Consider the following 19,208-nt stretch of genomic DNA (forward strand, 5'->3'; position numbering starts at 1 on the left):
CAAGATGCTAAATGCAAAAATTAGGTATGGATGTAGTGCAAATCTCTTTAATAAATAGATATGGTGCATTTATCTATTATTAAACTGATTTTGCACTACATTCATACCTCATTTGCACCCTACCATAAGTTTTGTACCTCATCTCTTTTCTGTATTGTACCTCACTGTTACTCATTTTACTCTGTATTGTATATACCGGTATGTATATTGACTTTACTTACTTTTTTATTACTTCTTAATAACTTTTTTTTCTTTTTTACTTACTTTCTTTTTACTCTATGTAGCACACTCAGGGGCTCATACAGAAACAAGCATTTCATCAAAGTATTCTGTATTTTGTTGTGACAAATAATAAACACTTGAAACTTGAACTTTATATAGCGCTGGAGTGGTAAAGGTTGTTGTTGTTGTTGTTGTTGTTGTTGTGTGGCAGGTACAGGGAAGACGACCACTCTGGTGCAGTACGCCCAGCAGAGACCTCACCTCCGCTTCCTCTACGTGGCCTTCAACAAGTCCGTTGCCGTGGAGGCCAAGCGCTGTTTCCCTAGCAACGTGGCCTGCAAGACCGTCCACTCCATGGCCTTCCGAGACGTTGGCTGGAGGTTGGTCCCGGTCCTGTCTTAACTCTTTCACGGCCAACCACGTATATATACGTGTTTGCTCGCCAACCGTTCAGGGCCAAAAAAATTATATATACGTTTTTGGATCGTTTTTGCTTTTCTTCGATTTTAATATTCTATTCAATATCACGGACCTGTATGTTGCCGTTAAAAGGCATACTGGGACCCAGAGGGTGCAGTACCGGCCAGATCCGGCTAGGTGGCAGTATCGAGAGTGCAGTAAACCCTGTTCCAGACCGTGTGTTACATTTAAATCCCACCGGGTGGAGAATGTTAGTACAGGGAAGCCTACAGGTTCACTTGATCACATTGAAAAGTGTCCGGGACACTCGATGCATGAGTTGTGCCAGATTATGTCGTGGACCAGATGGCGATCAAACAATTGGAAAATTCTTTTTGGAATAGCCCCGATCAAAGGTAAGGACTATCTGACGTCAATTCCAGCTTGATCCTGCAATGTTTTCATCTCGATCCAGCTGATCCGCGTGTGTAGTGTTCAAAACGAATGCCTTTACTGGCAATCAAAGCATCAGAAACGACCCCCCCCCCCCCTTCATGCATTCATGATGAAACATAATGCCTATTATATACATTTGATTTGGAAATAGTAGTGTATCCAGGGATGAAACGCCAATGCTTTTAGTAGAATTCACGTAGCGCCCTATAACTCAGCTTTCCAGGAATTAGCCCGGATCACTCCGAAACTATACTTATATTCACCACGGGATAACGCGCGAACGTATACATGAAATTTTTTATTATTTTTTGCATGTTCGACGGAAGATACAGACTGTCAAATTAATTACCATATTATTGTCTCCATAGCTATAATATAGATATAGCTCTACAAACAAGGTGATGCACCCCTATCTTTAAAGCGTGGCCTAGCTAGAACAGGATTCTTCTGTCGGTCGAACTTGACCAAGTATGAATGCGAAGAAAAAGCGATAAACGCTAAAAAGAACCAGCTGACTGGTCAAAGTTTAAAAAAAAAAAAAGGGGGACCTGTTGTGAACATAGCCTTTTCCTGTGTTTTGCATTGTTTTTTGCAGGATAAGATAATAATAATAACTTTATTTATATAGCACCTTTCATATATGGATTGCAGCTCAAAGTGCTTCACAGCAAATGGCATAAAATGAACATAGGCATACAAGGCTGCTGGCCCAGATGGAATAACAGGACGCATACTTAAGTCCTGTGCTAACCAGCTAGCCCCTGTGTTCACCACCATATTTAATCAATCCCTGGCGGAGTCAGTGGTCCCTGCCTGCTTCAAGATGTCTACCATTATCCCGGTACCAAAAAAAAACTCCCCAACAGGTCTCAATGACTACAGACTCTGTGGCCATGAAATGTTTTGAGAGGCTGGTCAAGGATCACATTTGTGCCTCCCTCCCCAGTGATATGGACCCTATGCAATTTGCATACAGGGCAGGCCAAACAGGTCCACTGACGATGTGGTCTCCCAAGTACTGCACAGTACCCTCTCTCACCTAGACCGTCAGAAGGGGGGCTATGTGAGACTGTTGTTCATTGACTACAGCTCAGCGTTCAACACCATAGACCCCACCAGACTGGTGGACAAGCTGATCGAGCTGGGTCTGAGCTCCGCTCTGAGCGCCTGGATACTGGACTTTCTGAGTGAAAGGCCCCAGGCGGTCAGGGTGGGGGGTCAGACCTCCAACACCATCACCCTGAGCATCGGGTCCCCCCAGGGCTGTGTTCTGAGCCCCCTGCTGTACTCACTATACACACATGACTGTGTGGCCAAGTTCAGCTCCAACTCCATAGTGAAGTTTGCGGACGACACAGTGGTGGTGGGGCTGATCTCGGACAACGACGAGAAGGCCTACCGGGAGGAGGTTGAGGTACTGGAACGCTGGTGCCAGGACAACAGCCTGCTCCTGAACATTGGTAAAACCAAGGAGCTGATCGTGGATTTTAGGAGGAGACAGCAGGAGACACACACACCACTGAGGATAAACGGGGCTACCGTGGACAGGGTGAGCAGCTTCAAGTACCTGTGGGTCCACATCTCAGAGGATCTGACATGGACAACACACATAGACTCAGTCGTAAAAAAGGCGAAGCAGCGCCTCTACCACCTGAGACAGTTAAGGAAGTTCAGAGTATCTGGGAAGATACTCCAGTCCTTCTACTCCGGAGCTGTAGAGAGCATCTTGACTGGAAACATCACTGCCTGGTATGGAAACAGCACAGCACAGGACAAGAAGGCCCTACAGAGAGTGGTGCGCTCAGCCGAGCGTACCACAGGTATTTCACTACCACCCCTGCAGGTCCTATACAACAAGAGGTGCAAATCCAGAGCCTGCAGAATAATGAAAGACCCTCACCACCCCAACAACAGTCTGTTCATGCTGCTGCGGTCAGGCAAACGCCTGCGAACACCAGCAACTAGGACAGAGAGACTTCGGCTCAGCTTCTTCCCCCAGGCCATCAGAGCCTTGAACACTGAACTCTCCACACACAAGCACACATGAGCACACACACAACACACACACTGTACACGCTCACACACTACCAGCCACTTTAACTTGAGTACACACACACTCATGCTGCACACGCTCACACTTATGGCCACTTTACAAAAGGAAAGGTCACTTTAAGAATAGTATAGTATAACTTGAGATTGTATAATATAGCATTGTATAACAGTGTACATAAAGACCCAGTGCCTCATCCGTAGCTAACAGTGTATTGCACTACCACAGGACCTAGCATGTCCTACCATGCTCTGTAAATAACTCATGTACATATACCGATATGCCCTACTTGTTTACTTGTTTATTGCACAATGTCGTTCTATTGGATTCTTATTATATATTACTATTGTATTATGCACATCGTTGCGGGCAAGACCCCCCGCATTTCATTGTATACTTGTATGCCGTGACAAATAAAATTCTTGACTTGACTTGACTTGAATTATCATATAGTTGACAGAATAAAAGCAATGCATAAAGTGCAGACATAAGAATACTGTAGGTATAAAAGACAAAAGTAGTGCAATGTAGAAAGTGCAGACATAAGAATAGGCATAAAATAAGTACAATAAGTACAGTGTTGCTCGAAGGCATGTGAGCAACACTGTACTGGTCAAATAAGTAAGTAGAGACATAAGATGAGATATTCCTTTTATTGAGGGGAAATTCAGGCATAGCAGCATGGGGGGGAGGTACAGGTATGGGCAGGGTAATAGTAAAAAGACATAAGTATAGGTGATAAGATAATCTGTGTAAACAATATAATTAACTCTGAATATAAGCATATGAGCAAGTAGGCAGTGTAATCAAAGGTGCATATGAGGGTCTGTATGCCCTATTAGTTATGTTATACATTACAATAAATATGGTCTAACATGAATAGAATGAAGGGTTGTCCCAACACTGAGAAAATAAAAATATTGTTTTGGACCCAGGAAAACCTCTAGTGGAGGTTATTTATGCATGTGATCAAATCATCTTGGTTTGATACAAATGTGTTGTTAAAAAGTGGTTAATCAAATACAATTTGGGTTACGAGTTTGGTAGAGGACTTGGAAGTTCTCTGGGTCAAGTGCCCCCTCTCTCTGTGGGGTGACCTCATAAACTATCTGAGCAAGGGGCCGGGGGGAAGGGATGAGCAGGTGAGGGGTGAAGGAATGAATGAGGAAATTCTACAAGTCTCTTGAGATGATTACCCCCTCTAGGCCATAAGGTGAAGCCTGAGAAAGTGGCTAGAAAACGATTCTCATTCCCACCTCTGGGGACTACTCAATTTTCACTCTGGGTGAAAGGTCAATTGGTGTCGATTTAGGAATAAAAAGTTCCCCATTTTAGAATCTACCCGGTTTTGCGCAATTATAATTTTAATGTCAGGACTATAGCTTTCCTCGCGAACGGATACTTGGTCATTGCGTAGTTAAATTTTATGTAATTGGGGCGAGTTCTGTCACGTGTCTTGCGCTCTACTAATAGCAGCCTCTTTGTTGGCAAGTTACAAACCACAACACATTTGTGTAAAAACAGTCTAATGTGACGTTAGCATGCCATCTAACGTTCGCAAAAAATTTTCTAAACAATGTTATATGCTTGCTCATGGAATGAACTCCCAACCATCCTTAAAGCTTGAGATTCTCCCCTCTGTTGCAGAGTTTAAAACCTTGATGACCTATGACATAATACACCTGTACTACAACTAGCTCAAGGATATTTTTTTAGGGCGAAAAGGTGGGATTTGAGCATGGCCTTAAAAGTCTGTGTTTGCAGATTTTCTGTTTAGTGGGAGGAGCTTGTTCCAGAGTTTCGGCGCTGCGACTGGCGAAGGCTCGGTTTCCCTTCATCACCTTGATCTCGACCTTTGTCAATCAAGTTGTACATGTTCTAATTGATTTGTTATCCTTTTTGTTATGATTTGATGTACCTTTTTTGCTTTGTTGTGTGGCAGCGAAAGGGTTAACTCTGTATGTACACTATGTGACTGTAAATGAGGGAAACCTCAGTGGCGTTTCCAGTTTGAAGTGACATGAAGTAAGGGAGTCGGGACGCAACGGTCTTGCGGTTGATGGTTGAAGTCTTTGTGGTTTGATTGATTGATTGATTGAAAACTTGAATGAACAGATTGCAGAATGGGTACAAATACAGTACAGCTCAATACACACAATTGTTAAGGGGATGCAGACCAGAGAAAGACTTTCGTCTTGTTTACATCAGGGTCCCCCATTTCTAATTCATAATGACATTTATGACATACACAATATACAGATATAAAAATCAAATCAATCCTTCGTTCAGTGTCACTTTTTGTTGACAAATGTATGGCGACTATCCAAACATTTATGGAGTCACCGAGAGACTAAACCGGGGAAATAATTCTACCTGCCAGACGCGCCGATTGTCATGAAATCACTGCTCCAGGATACTGCGTTTGGTTACTTTATTGCGATTAAAAGCTGTTGATATAGTAACGTCATTAAAAGCAAATCACAGCTTGATTTAATATTGTGTAATGTCCGGTCAACAAAGTATGACTTCCCCATTTGACCCCCTCATCATTTCAATACCTGAAACCCGCCGGTGAACAGCTGACTTTTACTCATACTACAACACCACGTGACCCCTTAGCGAATGACGTGACCATAACAACCCGTCTTGTCTATACCTGTCACCAACACTAATTATCTAATCATTTTTTTTTTTATCTACTTTTTTCTCCCCATTTTAAATTTTTCTACCTTGCCCACTGCGCCACCTAGCCGCCCCTCTAATCATATAATCTAAACTAATCATGACATTTATGACATACATGACATACAGTACTGTTACATTTGTGACATACAAGATATGCAAATATACAGTACTGTTAAACCAAGATCCTAACAGTAAATATATACATACGAGGGGGAGGGAACTGTACATTAGGAGGGGGTGGGTGGGTGGGAGAGGGGGTTCAGTATTGCAACCGAACACACACTTATTTTTCCTAAGTTGGACAGGAACGCTCCAGCCCATCAAACACGATCTAGTAACTGGATCACATTTTAAAGTACCACGGACTAGTACAGGACTCGGCAGGACAGCGTTCTCTTATGCAGCCCCAAAGTCCTGGAATGACATTCAATCAAAGTTAAAGTTGGAAGTTCTTCCTTCCCTTAGGGAATTTAAATGTCTGATTTCATTTCTAAATGATTCATGTTGTAACTGTTTTTAACTGATTGCACTGCACATTGTTTTGTTGTTTTATCTTGTTGTACACTCGGCAGTTCTGTAAATGAGGTGGCCTCACCTCAGAGCTCACCTGTGTATAAATAAAGGTTTCAATCAATAAATGTAAATATACCTTTTATTTAATTTTAAATTTGATTTTCCTTCTGCTGTGAAGCACCTTGAGAGCTCACAGAGTTTAAAGTGTGCTATATGAATGAAATCCATTATTATTCATTCATCCGGTGGTGTGTCTCCTACCGGCAGGTACCAGAAGAAGCTGACCTCTGACCTGAAGCCGTTCTCCCTGGCCTGGGTCCTGCCCGAGGGCCGCGGTGGCTACCTGAAAGCCAAGGTGGTGACGCGGACGCTCAGCGCCTACATGGCCTCCGCCGACCGGGACGTGGACGTCAGCCACGTGCCCAACACCGCCAAGAACAACAAGGGTCTGGTCGAGGTGCTGGACTACCACGCCAAAGTGGTACGCACACCGGGGTATCTGCGGGGGTATCCACAAGTATTACATTCGTAGTTCTCAATTTAAGGCCATAAAAGGTATTAACAAATATTTACATTCGTAGAAATACCATTGAATACATTTTCTCACGATCTGACTTCCAGACATGAGTCTCTTACCGCCGGGCCCGGTCGCCTGAATACTTTTTTTTAAAACTTTATTTTTTAGCGTTTATCGCTTTTTCTGGTCAAGCATGACCGACAGATACAGGGTGAAACGGGATATAGATCAGGGGAAGACATTCTGGTAAATGACGGCGGGTCCGGGAATCGAACTCGGAGTCCACCAGATCCGTGACGCAGCACGGTTTTCCCCGACGCAGAAATAGCGCCGAGATATGCGGTGAGCTACTGGAGCTCCCCCGCCTGAATACTTTTGACAACAAATGTTTGTTTCCGCGTCTCTGATTGGCCAGGTCATTTCTGGTCATGTGACATGTACGCCCAATCGTGGGACCGCAAGTGTCTACACTGGTTAAGCTTAGGCGCTCTTTCGAAGTTGGTTAAGGTTAGAGTTTGTCTTAGAGCGTGGCGATAGAACGCCTGCCCTTCTTTCGACGGTTAAGCTTAGGCACTCTTTCGAAGTTGGTTAAGGTTAGAGTTTGTCTTAGAGCATGGCGATAGAACGCCAGGTAGTTTGCAGGCTGTTAGACCCGGAAATAGGCGCAAAACTTGCTGTCCCACGATTGGCGCACATGTCACATGACCTGGCCAATCAGAGCGCAAAACTTGCACGCGGAAACAAACATTTGTTGTCGAAAGTATTCACGCGGCCCGGTCACATATGTCATTGTACTTCCTGTGACAGGCGTTTAGGAAAGACGCCCAGGCGATCTGGGACAAAATGAAGGACCCGAAGGAGAGCAAGGCCGGATACCGTATTCCTCATGATGGTAAGTCAGGGGAAGGCAGTTCACTGACTCCATCCATTTCACAACTACCAGTGTGAGGGCCACTGACATTACGTGTCAAATTACACCTTAAGGCGCTCCCATAGTCCAGCAGACTGTACACAGAGCAGACTCCGCGGATGTCCGCGCGGCTCTTTGAGCTTTCATAGTCGAGCAGATCTCAGCGGACGTCCGCGGTCTATTTCCTACATTTCTCGCACCAGTTTTACTACATTTCCCACAATTCTGTCTGTTCTACTGTACTGGCAGATCAGAGGGAACATTATCAGCGAGAGAGAGAGAGAGAGAGAAGAGCTTCACGGGCTCATCTCTCTCCTCGCGCCACCAATCGCTCGCGCGGCGTCACATTAAATGCAGTTCGATGTCAACCAAAACGCAGAGCAGCGTTTTGTGTGACACCAAGTCAGCGGCGCGGATGTCCGCGCCTCAGAAAATAGGAGCGTCGCACCTGTGGGTCTGCTGTCCGCTGAGATCAAAGCTCAAGAGTCCGCACGGACGTCCGCGCGGACATCCGCGGAGTCTGCTCTGTGTACAGTCTGCTGGACTATGGGAGCGCCTTTAGAGAGCATCAGAGGGGGGGGGGGGGGGGGGTCAGCCCTAATTTATAAAGCAAATATAATGTAATGTATCGTCATCATACAGCACATGTACAGTACAACGAAAAGAAGTTTGGCCTCCAACCAGAGTGCAAATGTAGCAGCAAAGTGTAATGGTAATAAACAATGTACAGGTGATCAAACTGGATATAAAATATATAAATTAGTACTACTGAGTAATGGTGCTAATCAGATGTATGTACAGATGTAGAACACAACACGCTTACCACCTTTAGATAATAAAGTACTCAGCCTCTACTGTCTTTAACTGTGAATGAACACAACACTAACTTACCATCTTTAGATAATAAAGTACTCCGCCTCTACTGTCTTTAACTGTGAATGAACACAACACTAACTTACCATCTTTAGATAATAAAGTACTCAGCCTCTACTGTCTTTAACTGTGAATGAACACAACACTAACTTACCATCTTTAGATAATAAAGTACTCAACCTCTACCGTCTTTAACTGAATGAACACAACACTCTGACCATCTTTAGATAATAAAGTACTCAACCTCAATGTCAAATGTATATACTCCCTTTTCTGGACTCTTTTTGTATCACAAACAGTACTGTATTTGCAAATCTGGTATGTCATAAATGTATAGATGTAGCAGTACTGTCTATTTGTATGTCATGTATGTCATATATGTCCTGATGAATTGAAAATGGGGGACCCTGATGTAAACAAGACAAAAGTCTTTCTCTGGTCTGCATCCCCTTAACAATTGTGTGTATTGAGCTGTACTGTATTGTACCCATTCTGCAATCTGTTAATAAAGTTTTCAATCAATCAATCAATCACCTCTACTATGAATGAACACAACACTCTTTAACTCCCAGGGTACCTCAAACTATGGCAGCTCCAACAGCCGAAGCCTTGTCTGACCAACGATTACGACGTCATCTTTGTAGACGAAGCCCAGGACTGCACTCCAGGTACAGAACGTTGTGACACATTGATAACGGCAAGTTAATGGTCTGACGCTACACTGAAGAAGACTACAAAAGAAGAAGTAACAGTGTTCTTTTTTTAAGAGCTTTTAAGTGAAAGTATATCGGTGGGGAACTTGTAATACCGACCTCTAGTCCAAGTGTCTGGACTCTGGAGTCTAGTAGCAGGAACTTGTAATACCGACCTCTAGTCCAAGTGTCTGGAGTCTAGTAGCAGGAACTTGTAATACCGAACTCTAGTCCAAGTGTCTGGAGTCTAGTAGCAGGAACTTGTAATACCGACCTCTAGGGGTGGGAATCACCAGAGGCCTCACGATACTTGAGTCACGATACGATAGTATTGCGATACTAAATATATTGCGATATGCTGAGTATTGCGATATTAATTACCTTTTTTCAACTGCAAAGTAAAACTTTGTCAACATGTTTTATCTAATCAAATAAAGTTCAGTCTGTTCATCTCACTTCAATCATTGTTATTGCAGAACATGGTATTTTCTCAAGCAGACCGATGTAAACACTGTAATCTGTGTTGCATGTACCTGACAAACTGAACTGTTTGTATTACAGTCATATTCCAACATAACGGAATGCACATGTGTGTGTGTGTGGACTACTGTACTATTACAGGTATTGAAATGAACAATGCAACTTCCTTGTATAAAAAAAAATAAAAATTATTCGATTTTTTTATGAATAATTAAATATTGATACTTGGCGTCCCTGTATCGATACAGTATCGCCACGCAAAGTATCGCGATACTACTACGTATCGATTTTTTCCCCCACCCCTACCGACCTCTAGTCCAAGTGTCTAGAGTCTAGTAGCATGGCCCGTCTTGAACGTCTGTCACACAGATCACCAGTGACATTTAACACTTTGAATGCCACCCACGAGTTTTCTCGTGTTATTACCCCCCGGGTTGAATGCCCACTCACAAGAATATTCGTTTTATTCAGTTTTTTTTTATTAGCGATCTGAAATCATATTGCATCAAGCGAGCCTACCGTTGGAGATCCAGTCACCCCAGGCGCTCAGATGTGAAAAAAGCGCCCCCTATCGTCTCCCAGATGGTAAATCACCCTTTTGGATTGGACTCAATGAAAGTGAATGGGAGAAAGGATTTCTGACTCCACATTTTACGTCTCACTCACGCAGCCGGCATCGACCGGCATCACTCCGGAGCCTGAAGAGCAGCGGGGATTATGTGTTCTACTGTATACACGGTTGATCAATACAATGATCGATTTTTTCGAATGGTGTTCAGGAATTGGAATAATCCATTTGGATACCATCTGATCTCGGGTAAGGAATCCATGTTATCAGTCTTAAGATAATCAGACTCGGTTTCACGGATATATAAGCGTTTCCCCTATATGTGATATGGCTGTTTTGACCGTAAAAGCCATCAGGAAATAAGAGCAGCGATTATCAGCGCGCGGCACGAGCATGCGTGCACACACATATACTATCGATTATCTAGCGTTTATTTAAAAACGATTCATAAATAGGCCGACAAATGACAACGTTCTAGAATATTCCAGTAAAAGGCGATTATCAGTGTGTGGTTTTTTCCGCGAAAACTAGTGATTTTCAAAATGCTATCAAACGGAAATGAAGCGATAAAAAAACAATCTGCTTTGACAATGTTGACTGGAAAATGAGTCTTTGATAAGCTATGGGCAGATTAGACACTAGGGCTGTCCCCGACTTAGCCACGCTTCTATGCCTCTTCTTTTGAAAAAAATTATACAAAAAAACAAAAAAAAAAATTTTTCTTCTTTTTTTTTTAAATATTATATTCGACTAAGAGGTTGGCCAGTCGACTACGGCCCCTTTCGACCGATTATCAAATCAAATCAAATTTATTTATAAGGCCCGACAACACACGTTAATGTCCCCATGGGCCGTACAGGTCTTCTTTAAACAAGTCAAGAAGAAAACATAACAATAAGTCAAGAACAGAACAAGAACACCATAAGGTCCAAACATTTTTAGATGAATGCAAAAAAATTTTAAAATTAAAGAATGCAAGCACTCCCAGACATACCCCACGCGAAGGTAAGGAAAAACTCACTAAAACCTAACAATAGGGAAAAAAGCTCCACAGGCAGTGTGGAGGAGAGAAACCTTAGAAGGGCCATTCAAGGGGGGATCTCCCTTCTTAGATGTTGGTGATAGTAGTGTTGCAGACGGACAGTTGGTAAGCATGCACTCGTGTGTGTAGTGAAACACAGATGAGTGCATGCAATAGCAACTGAACATTTTGAAAGATTAAAGATAAAGCTAATAGCGATAGCAACTGAACATTTTGAAAGATTAAATATAGAGCTGATAGCGGATCTATTTGAGGCACAGGGGCGGCGCAAAGAGGGTCACGTCCTCCCCGTCTTAGTCACGGGACATTCAACACTCCGGTCATTGCTCAGGGACAGCCGGAGACAGGGAGATAGGGGGCGGCGCAGAGAGGGTCGCGAACTCCCCGACATCATCGCGGGACGTCCGGCACTCCGGTCACCACTACGAGACCTCCGGAGACAGGGGGGCACGCAGAGGGGGTCGCAACCTCCCGGCCTTCATCACGGGATGTCCGACACTCCGGTCAGCACTCCAGGACAGCAAGTCATAGGGGGACAGGGAGACGGGACGCGTGAATATTTTAGGCAACCAACTTGTGTTTAGCGTTTCTCTGATTGGCCAATACGCCCATGTGACCACGGCAGCGCGAGAGAGCGGCAGCGCGGAAAAATAGGCTGTCTATTGGCTCGCGCTGCAGCGCGGAAATAGACTGTCTATTGCCATTCTCTAAGTCAAACTCTAACCTTAACCAGCTCCTTAACAGCGCCTAAACTTAACCCTTCTAACCTTAAGCAACTCCGAAACAATGCCTAACCTTAACCAACTCCGAAACAATGCCTAAACTTAACCGGCGAAATGAATGCACGTTAAAAAATATTGCCATTCTCTAAGTCAAACTCTAACCTTAACCAGCTCCTTAACAGCGCCTAAACGTAACCCTTCTAACCTTAAGCAACTCCGAAACAATGCCTAACCTTAACCAACTCCGAAACAATGCTTAAAGTTATGCCTAAACTTAACGGCGAAAGAATGCGAATGCACGTAAAAAAAAAAATTGAAGGGAATCGAACTAGCGAGCAACGAGCCGTAGGATCCACAGCCATGCAGCTTTGCCAATTGAGCTATTTCTGGATACTGAATAAGGGGCGGTTACTGGCATATAATGAGCTCCGCTCTGCTGCTGCCACGTCGCCGCGGGGGCGTGGCTAGACGCAAGTTGGGCGTGGTTAGACACAAGTTGGTTGCCTTTAATATTTAGGCAGACCGGACAGGCGTTAGACAGCTCATGTGATTGTAGTGGGCGGACATAGCAATAGATACAAGTGGTAAGCATATATGTGAATGGAGTAGATATATGAAGTAAGCATATTATGTGAATAGAATAGAAGTACTTAACCCAGCAATGAAACCGCGTTGACTGTTAATCTGTTAACAGTCTGTTAATACTGTTAATCAGTTGACAGGACCACGGACAGACGACGGTAGTGTTAAGGACATTTTTTTATTATTTATTTTGCACATAATCTCACACCCGTCCAAAAACTCTAAACTGTTTTGCACACATTCATTTAGTTTGACAGTTATTGAGAGTAAAATACATTTTGGATATGGCCACCAGTGATCGGTGACATTGAATCCTTGTTGTTGTGTTAATTACAGCTAGAAAAAAACCTGCCGTCCTCCACCATCTCCGTGCTTGCTTCAGGTTGGAAGGCGGTCCAGCCGTGTGGTGGTGGTGGTGTGACGGGCTGTGTTCCAACGTGAATCCAGCACGGAGACGCTGCTTGCATCAACCACATTACTAGCGAAGTTCTCCATACCACTTAACCCTTTCACTGCCACACGACAAAGAGTTAACCCTTTCACTGCCACACTACCAAACGGTTAACCCTTTCACTGCGACAATACAGAAGGTCAACCCTTAACACTTTGAGTGCCAACGACGAGATAACTCGTTTGTTCATGCCGGCCATTCAGTGCCAACGACGAGAGATATATATATATATATCTTTTTTGCGATTTTAATTCATATTTCATCAATCTAGCCTCACGTTACCACTGCAAACTCTCTGAGCTCCATTGGGAAAATACCGCCCCCTATCGTCTCTCCCTGTGGTACTGCACCCCTTTGGATTAGATTGAATGAAACGCATGGGGGGGAAAAAATCCTGCTTCCACATTTGACTTCTCAGGCAAGTCACCCGAGACGATTGGATTCATTGTGGAGCCTCAGAACAGCGTGGAATCGGTGTTTCGACCACCCAGCGTTGGATCAATAAACGCGATCGATATTGGAATAATCTTTTTGGAGAACATCTGATCTGAGGTAAGGAATCTATTTTACCAGTCTTAGGATAATCAGAGCTTTTTTCACAGAGATATCAACGTGTGCCCTATGTATGTGTGTGTGTGTGCGTGTGCTGATCAGGAAATGAGATAATCGATGTTCAGCCCGCTTCTATAGCGTGCATAAGTACACATATACTATCGATAATCTAGCGTTTATTTGAAAACGATTCATAAATAGGCAGAAAAATGTGTACACATGTTTTGTGTATTCCAGAATATTCCAGTAAAGGGCGTTTATCACAGAATCTTTATATTTTCCTGAAACTTTCAAAAAACTAGAGTTTTTCAAAATGGTATAAAACGGAAATGAACCGATTTAAAAAAAAGAAATTCAAAAGAATTCGACAATGTTGACTGCAAACAAGTCATTGATAAGCGACAGCCATATTATACACATAGCCATAATTTAAGATGTAGTTTATGCGTTCGCAAATATGAGAGCTCTATCATTGAAGTGGGTGCTGGCACGCAACGGGTTTCTGGGGCACCCGACCTCCGTCACGGAAAGTGTTAACCGTCTGTAGTGTGCTAGTAAAGGGTTAACCTTCTGTAGTGTGGCAGTGAAAGGGTTCCAAATGGCCAAACTGTCCCTCCTTTAACCTGGTCTGTCTCGCCCGTCCTCCTGCCAGCCGTCATGGACGTCATGTTGGCTCAGCGCTGTGGGAAGATCCTGGTGGGAGACCCTCACCAGCAGATCTACACCTTCAGGGGCGCCGTCAACGCCCTGCACAGCGTGCGCCACACACACATCTACTACCTGACACAGGTACACACACACACACACACACACACACACACACACACATCTACTACCTGACACAGGTACACACACACACACACACACACACACACACACACATCTACCACCTGACACAGGTACACACACACACACACACACACACATCTACCACCTGACACAGGTACACACACACACACACACACACATCTACTACCTGACCCAGGTACACACACACACACACACACACACAGGTACACACACACACACACACACACACACACACACACACACACACACACACACACACACATCTACTACCTGACACAGGTACACACACACACACACACACACATCTACTACCTGACACAGGTACACACACACACACACACACACATCTACTACCTCACACAGGTACTACACACGCACACACACACACACACACAGTACTGTCTATCTGTATGTCGTGTATGTCGTATGATGAATTGAAAATGTGGGACCCTGATGTAAACAAGACGAAAGTCTTTCTGTGTGGTTGTGTGTATTGAGCCGTACTGTATTGTACCCATTCTGCAATCTGTTAATAAAGTTTTCAATCAATCAAACACACACACACATATACTACCTGACACACAGGGGAGGAAATTAGGCCATTTTACTCGCCAAATGCGAGTATTTTTTATGTTTGGCAAGTGATTCATGAAGAGCACTCGCCACACTGGCGAGTAGTAAACAAAACAAAAGAATCATTCTGCAATCTGCTGATTCGCTCACTGGCACAAACCGAACTCTGACTCCCCCCTTATGATTTCTCCCATTTGCGCCTCATAATAATCCATAACCAATGAACATCATCGTTGCGCTCTAAGCTCCTCCAATGAACACTTGTTTTCTAGAAGATGCCGCCCATCTAAGGGAAGTGGACAGACCACTGCGTGCGGCCCTACAGACTCCTGTCACCGGCTTGACAACGTAGACAAACTTAGACAAAAGCACATCAGTGGATGAAAATAATTGATGTAGAGTCGTCGCTTTCGGATATCAGTGCGGTCTGACATGTGGGCGAACAACAGCACGCCACTGCGTCTCCTTCGAGTTGGATGAGAATGACAAGTGGGCGTGAGGCTAACTATTCCACTCACTCAAGTCAACCAGCATTAGCCGGCTAGCTACCTAGCATGTAACAAGCTACCATAACGCACGTTCAACATAGTGGACGACTATACTGAGCGGCTTTGCTTAAATGCAGCAGAGTGACATTTTATTATTACCGAATTATTACCTGGTTTCCCCCCATATCACCACTCGCTTATATGCCCTTCACAACGGTGATGTTGTCATACTTGTCATTCAGAATACACCTGCTGAACCCCTAGCGTTGACATGAGATTCGATTCCAATGTATTGTCATCATACAGCACAAGTACAGTACAACCAGAATACGTTTGGCATCCAACCAGAGTGCAAATGTAACAAGTCAAGTTCAAGTTTTGTTTTATTTAGTTATTACATTAGAGTGAAATGCTTGGTTCTTTCACTGCCCAGCCCCGTCCAGCCCAACCCAGTCCAACCTAGACCAGCCCAACTTTCCCTGCCCAACCCAGTCCAGCCCAGCATCTTTCACTGCCCAGTTCAGCCCAACCCAGTCCAGAATAGTTCCCTCTGTCATGTTAATATGTGATATCCTAATATTTTGAATAGTAGAGACGGTGTGATTAATATATGTTTTATGTAGGGATGTCCGATATTATCGGCCTACCGATATTATCGGCCGATATCGGCATTAAAATGTGATATCGGAAAATATCGGTATCTGTTTTCAAAAAAATATATATATTTTTTTTTAAATGTCTATAGAAATGATGTCCGATATTATCGGCCTACCGATATTATCTGCCGATATCGGAATTAAAATGTGATATCGGTTGATATCGGTATCGGAAATTAAGAGTTGGACAATATCGGTATATCGGTATCGGTAAAAAAGCCAATATCGAGCATCCCTAGTTTTATGCTAATATTGTGAAGAGTAGAGACAATTTTGTTTTATGGTAATAAATATTTTAAAGAGTAGAGACACGGTGTGATTATTACTATGATTAAAAATCTATTTAGACGAAGACATACAAAGAAGTAATTATCACAATTAGCGATTTATTCATGGCTGGTAAAAAATCTGTTTGTCTGGTAAAATAAATCATATACTCGCCAGTTCGCTGGTAAGCCAAAAAGTTAGTTTCCTCCCCTGCTGACACAGGTACACACACACACACACACACACACACACACACACACACACACACACACACACACCCACACACACATACACACGCACATCAAATAAAAAAAAAGAAAATCTAAATGTGTGTATATATATATATATACCTGCATATAATTCTTCTATATACCTGCTTATACACCTGTATATAATATACGGCATGTAAAATAATGCTGTATATACAGCATTATTGTATATGCTGTATATTATATGTATTATATATAATGTGGATGTGTATAGATATATTTATTTATTCTTATATCCACATCTGTCTGTACATATACCTGCATATAACCATTTTACATATCCGTAGATAGTATACCCTTACTTCTGTACATACATCTGATTATGTATATTACTATTGCACTTTACTGTTACATTTGCACTCAAATATAACCCAAACTTCTTTCCGTTGTACTGTAATTGTGCATGCGATGTCAGCCTCTCACAGGGTGAAGCGTTCACTCTCGACATCAATATCCTCTTGCAGAGCTTCCGGTTTGGTGCTGAGATCGCCTACATAGGAGCCACCATCCTCCATGTGTTTAAGCACGTCACCAAGTATCTAGTGGGAGGACACCAGAAGGGTACGTGATGCAGCGCTACTTCTTTTGTTTTCATGGGATCATCTGGTTCATTTGATTATAAGATGAGATGAGATATTCCTTATTGATCCCCTTGGGGAAATAAGATAAGATAAGATATTCCTTTATTGATCCCCTTGGGGAAATAAGATATTCCTTTATTGATCCCCTTGGGGGAAATAAGATGAGATGAGATATTCCTTTATTGATCCCCTTGGCGAAATAAGATGAGATGAGATATTCCTTTATTGATCCCCTTGGGGAAATAAGATAAGATGAGATATTCCTTTATTGATCCCCTTGGCGAAATAAGATAAGATATTATTTTATTGATCCCCTTGGGGGAATACGATAAGATATTATTTTATTGATCCCCTTGGGGGAATAAGATAAGATATTCCTTTATTGATCCCCTTGGGGAAATACGATAAGATATTATTTTATTGATCCCCTTGGGGGAATAAGATAAGATATTCCTTTATTGATCCCCTTGGGGAAATAAGATGAGATGAGATATTCCTTTATTGATCCCCTTGGGGAAATAAGATAAGATATTCCTTTAATGATTCCCTTGGGGAAATAAGATATTCCTTTATTGATCCCCTTGGGGGAATTCAGGCATCATAGCAGCATGGGGGAGGGGAGGTACAGGTATGGGCAGGGTAATATTAATAGAAGACATAAATATAGGCAATCAAACTAGATCTGAATATAAGATAGAGCGGTCGTCTGGTAATCCGAAGGTTCCCGGTTCGATTCCCACTCCTCCCGGGCAGCGTGTCAAAGTGTCCTTGAGCACTTAACCCCTAATTGCTCCCGATGAGCAGGTTGGCACCTTGCATGGTCGGCGGGTCGCCTCCGCCATCTGTGTGTGAATGTATGAGTGAATGGGTGAATGTGAGGAACAAAAAACTGTGGATAAAAGCTGTTATATAAATGCACCATTTACAATATAATTAACTCTGAATATAAATGAGAAAAATAAACGGTGTAAACAAAGGTGCAGATGAGGGTCTGTATGCCTGTCGCATACCTGATGACCATTATAGAATATACCTGGAGCGGGCTGTATGTGAACACCAGCCCGTCCAGTCAGGTGCCTTAGCACGGGTCCCGGTAGGCAAGTAATAAACAAAGGCGTTTTCAAATGGCAAATGATATTTATTGTAGCGGGACTTGAAACCCACTGCTTTTCCCAAGGGGAAAATTATGTTTATTTTAGTGGGGATTTAAACCCATAACACACACAAAGGGAAAAAGGGTAAGGGGAGAACAAACAAGGTAAGTATAAATAAACAAACTAAATCAGCGTCCACCGACACTAACCAACCAGCCAGAGGTTGGTACTGGGAACCACCCAGCAAAACATACCAAAGGTACTAGTCCACACAAAGTGGCAATGGCATACAGTTTACAAATACATATATATATATATATATATATATATATATATATATATATACAGTTCCACTTAAATGGAACAATGGCAAAATGGCAGTAGAGTATCACTCCACACTCAGTGGAAATAGGCACAAAGGCCAACAAGAGAATACTCACTCAAGTAGAGAAGTGGCACATAGGCCAACAATATATATATATATTAACACACAGTATTTGGTCCACACAAAGTGGTAAATAAGCACAGTATCGTTCCACAACAGTGGCAAACAATGGCAACCCCACTCCACTCTGGTCACTGGCAATTGACAGAATGAGGCGCCCTGGATGCCTGTAGCTGTTCCGCAACCGTTCCTATTTCCGGGGTAGGCCTGATTGGCCCCGACAGGCACGTGACCGCCGCGGCCACTCCCCGCGGCAGCCTCAGGACACGGCAACGAGGCTGCTGTGGTTCACAGGCGCTTTCCGCCTTCAA

The 19,208-nt window shown here is 43.2% G+C and overlaps 1 protein-coding gene across 2 annotated transcripts in view; it reads left to right on the forward strand.

The window, feature by feature from the left end:
- The window catches only part of fbxo18 (F-box DNA helicase 1), an 85,654-nt gene that overhangs the window by 31,140 nt on the left and 35,306 nt on the right, over positions 1 to 19,208 (forward strand). For both annotated transcript variants that reach the window (XM_084330145.1, XM_084330146.1), the window contains 6 exons: positions 434 to 602; positions 6,593 to 6,806; positions 7,650 to 7,734; positions 9,198 to 9,293; positions 14,367 to 14,503; positions 17,242 to 17,338. In XM_084330145.1, coding sequence (XP_084186271.1) covers positions 434 to 602; positions 6,593 to 6,806; positions 7,650 to 7,734; positions 9,198 to 9,293; positions 14,367 to 14,503; positions 17,242 to 17,338 — 798 coding nt within the window. The remainder of the gene's footprint in view (positions 1 to 433; positions 603 to 6,592; positions 6,807 to 7,649; positions 7,735 to 9,197; positions 9,294 to 14,366; positions 14,504 to 17,241; positions 17,339 to 19,208) is intronic.

Source organism: Notolepis coatsorum (genome assembly GCF_963971535.1).
Source record: "Notolepis coatsorum genome assembly, chromosome: 15".
NCBI lineage: Eukaryota > Metazoa > Chordata > Actinopteri > Aulopiformes > Paralepididae > Notolepis > Notolepis coatsorum.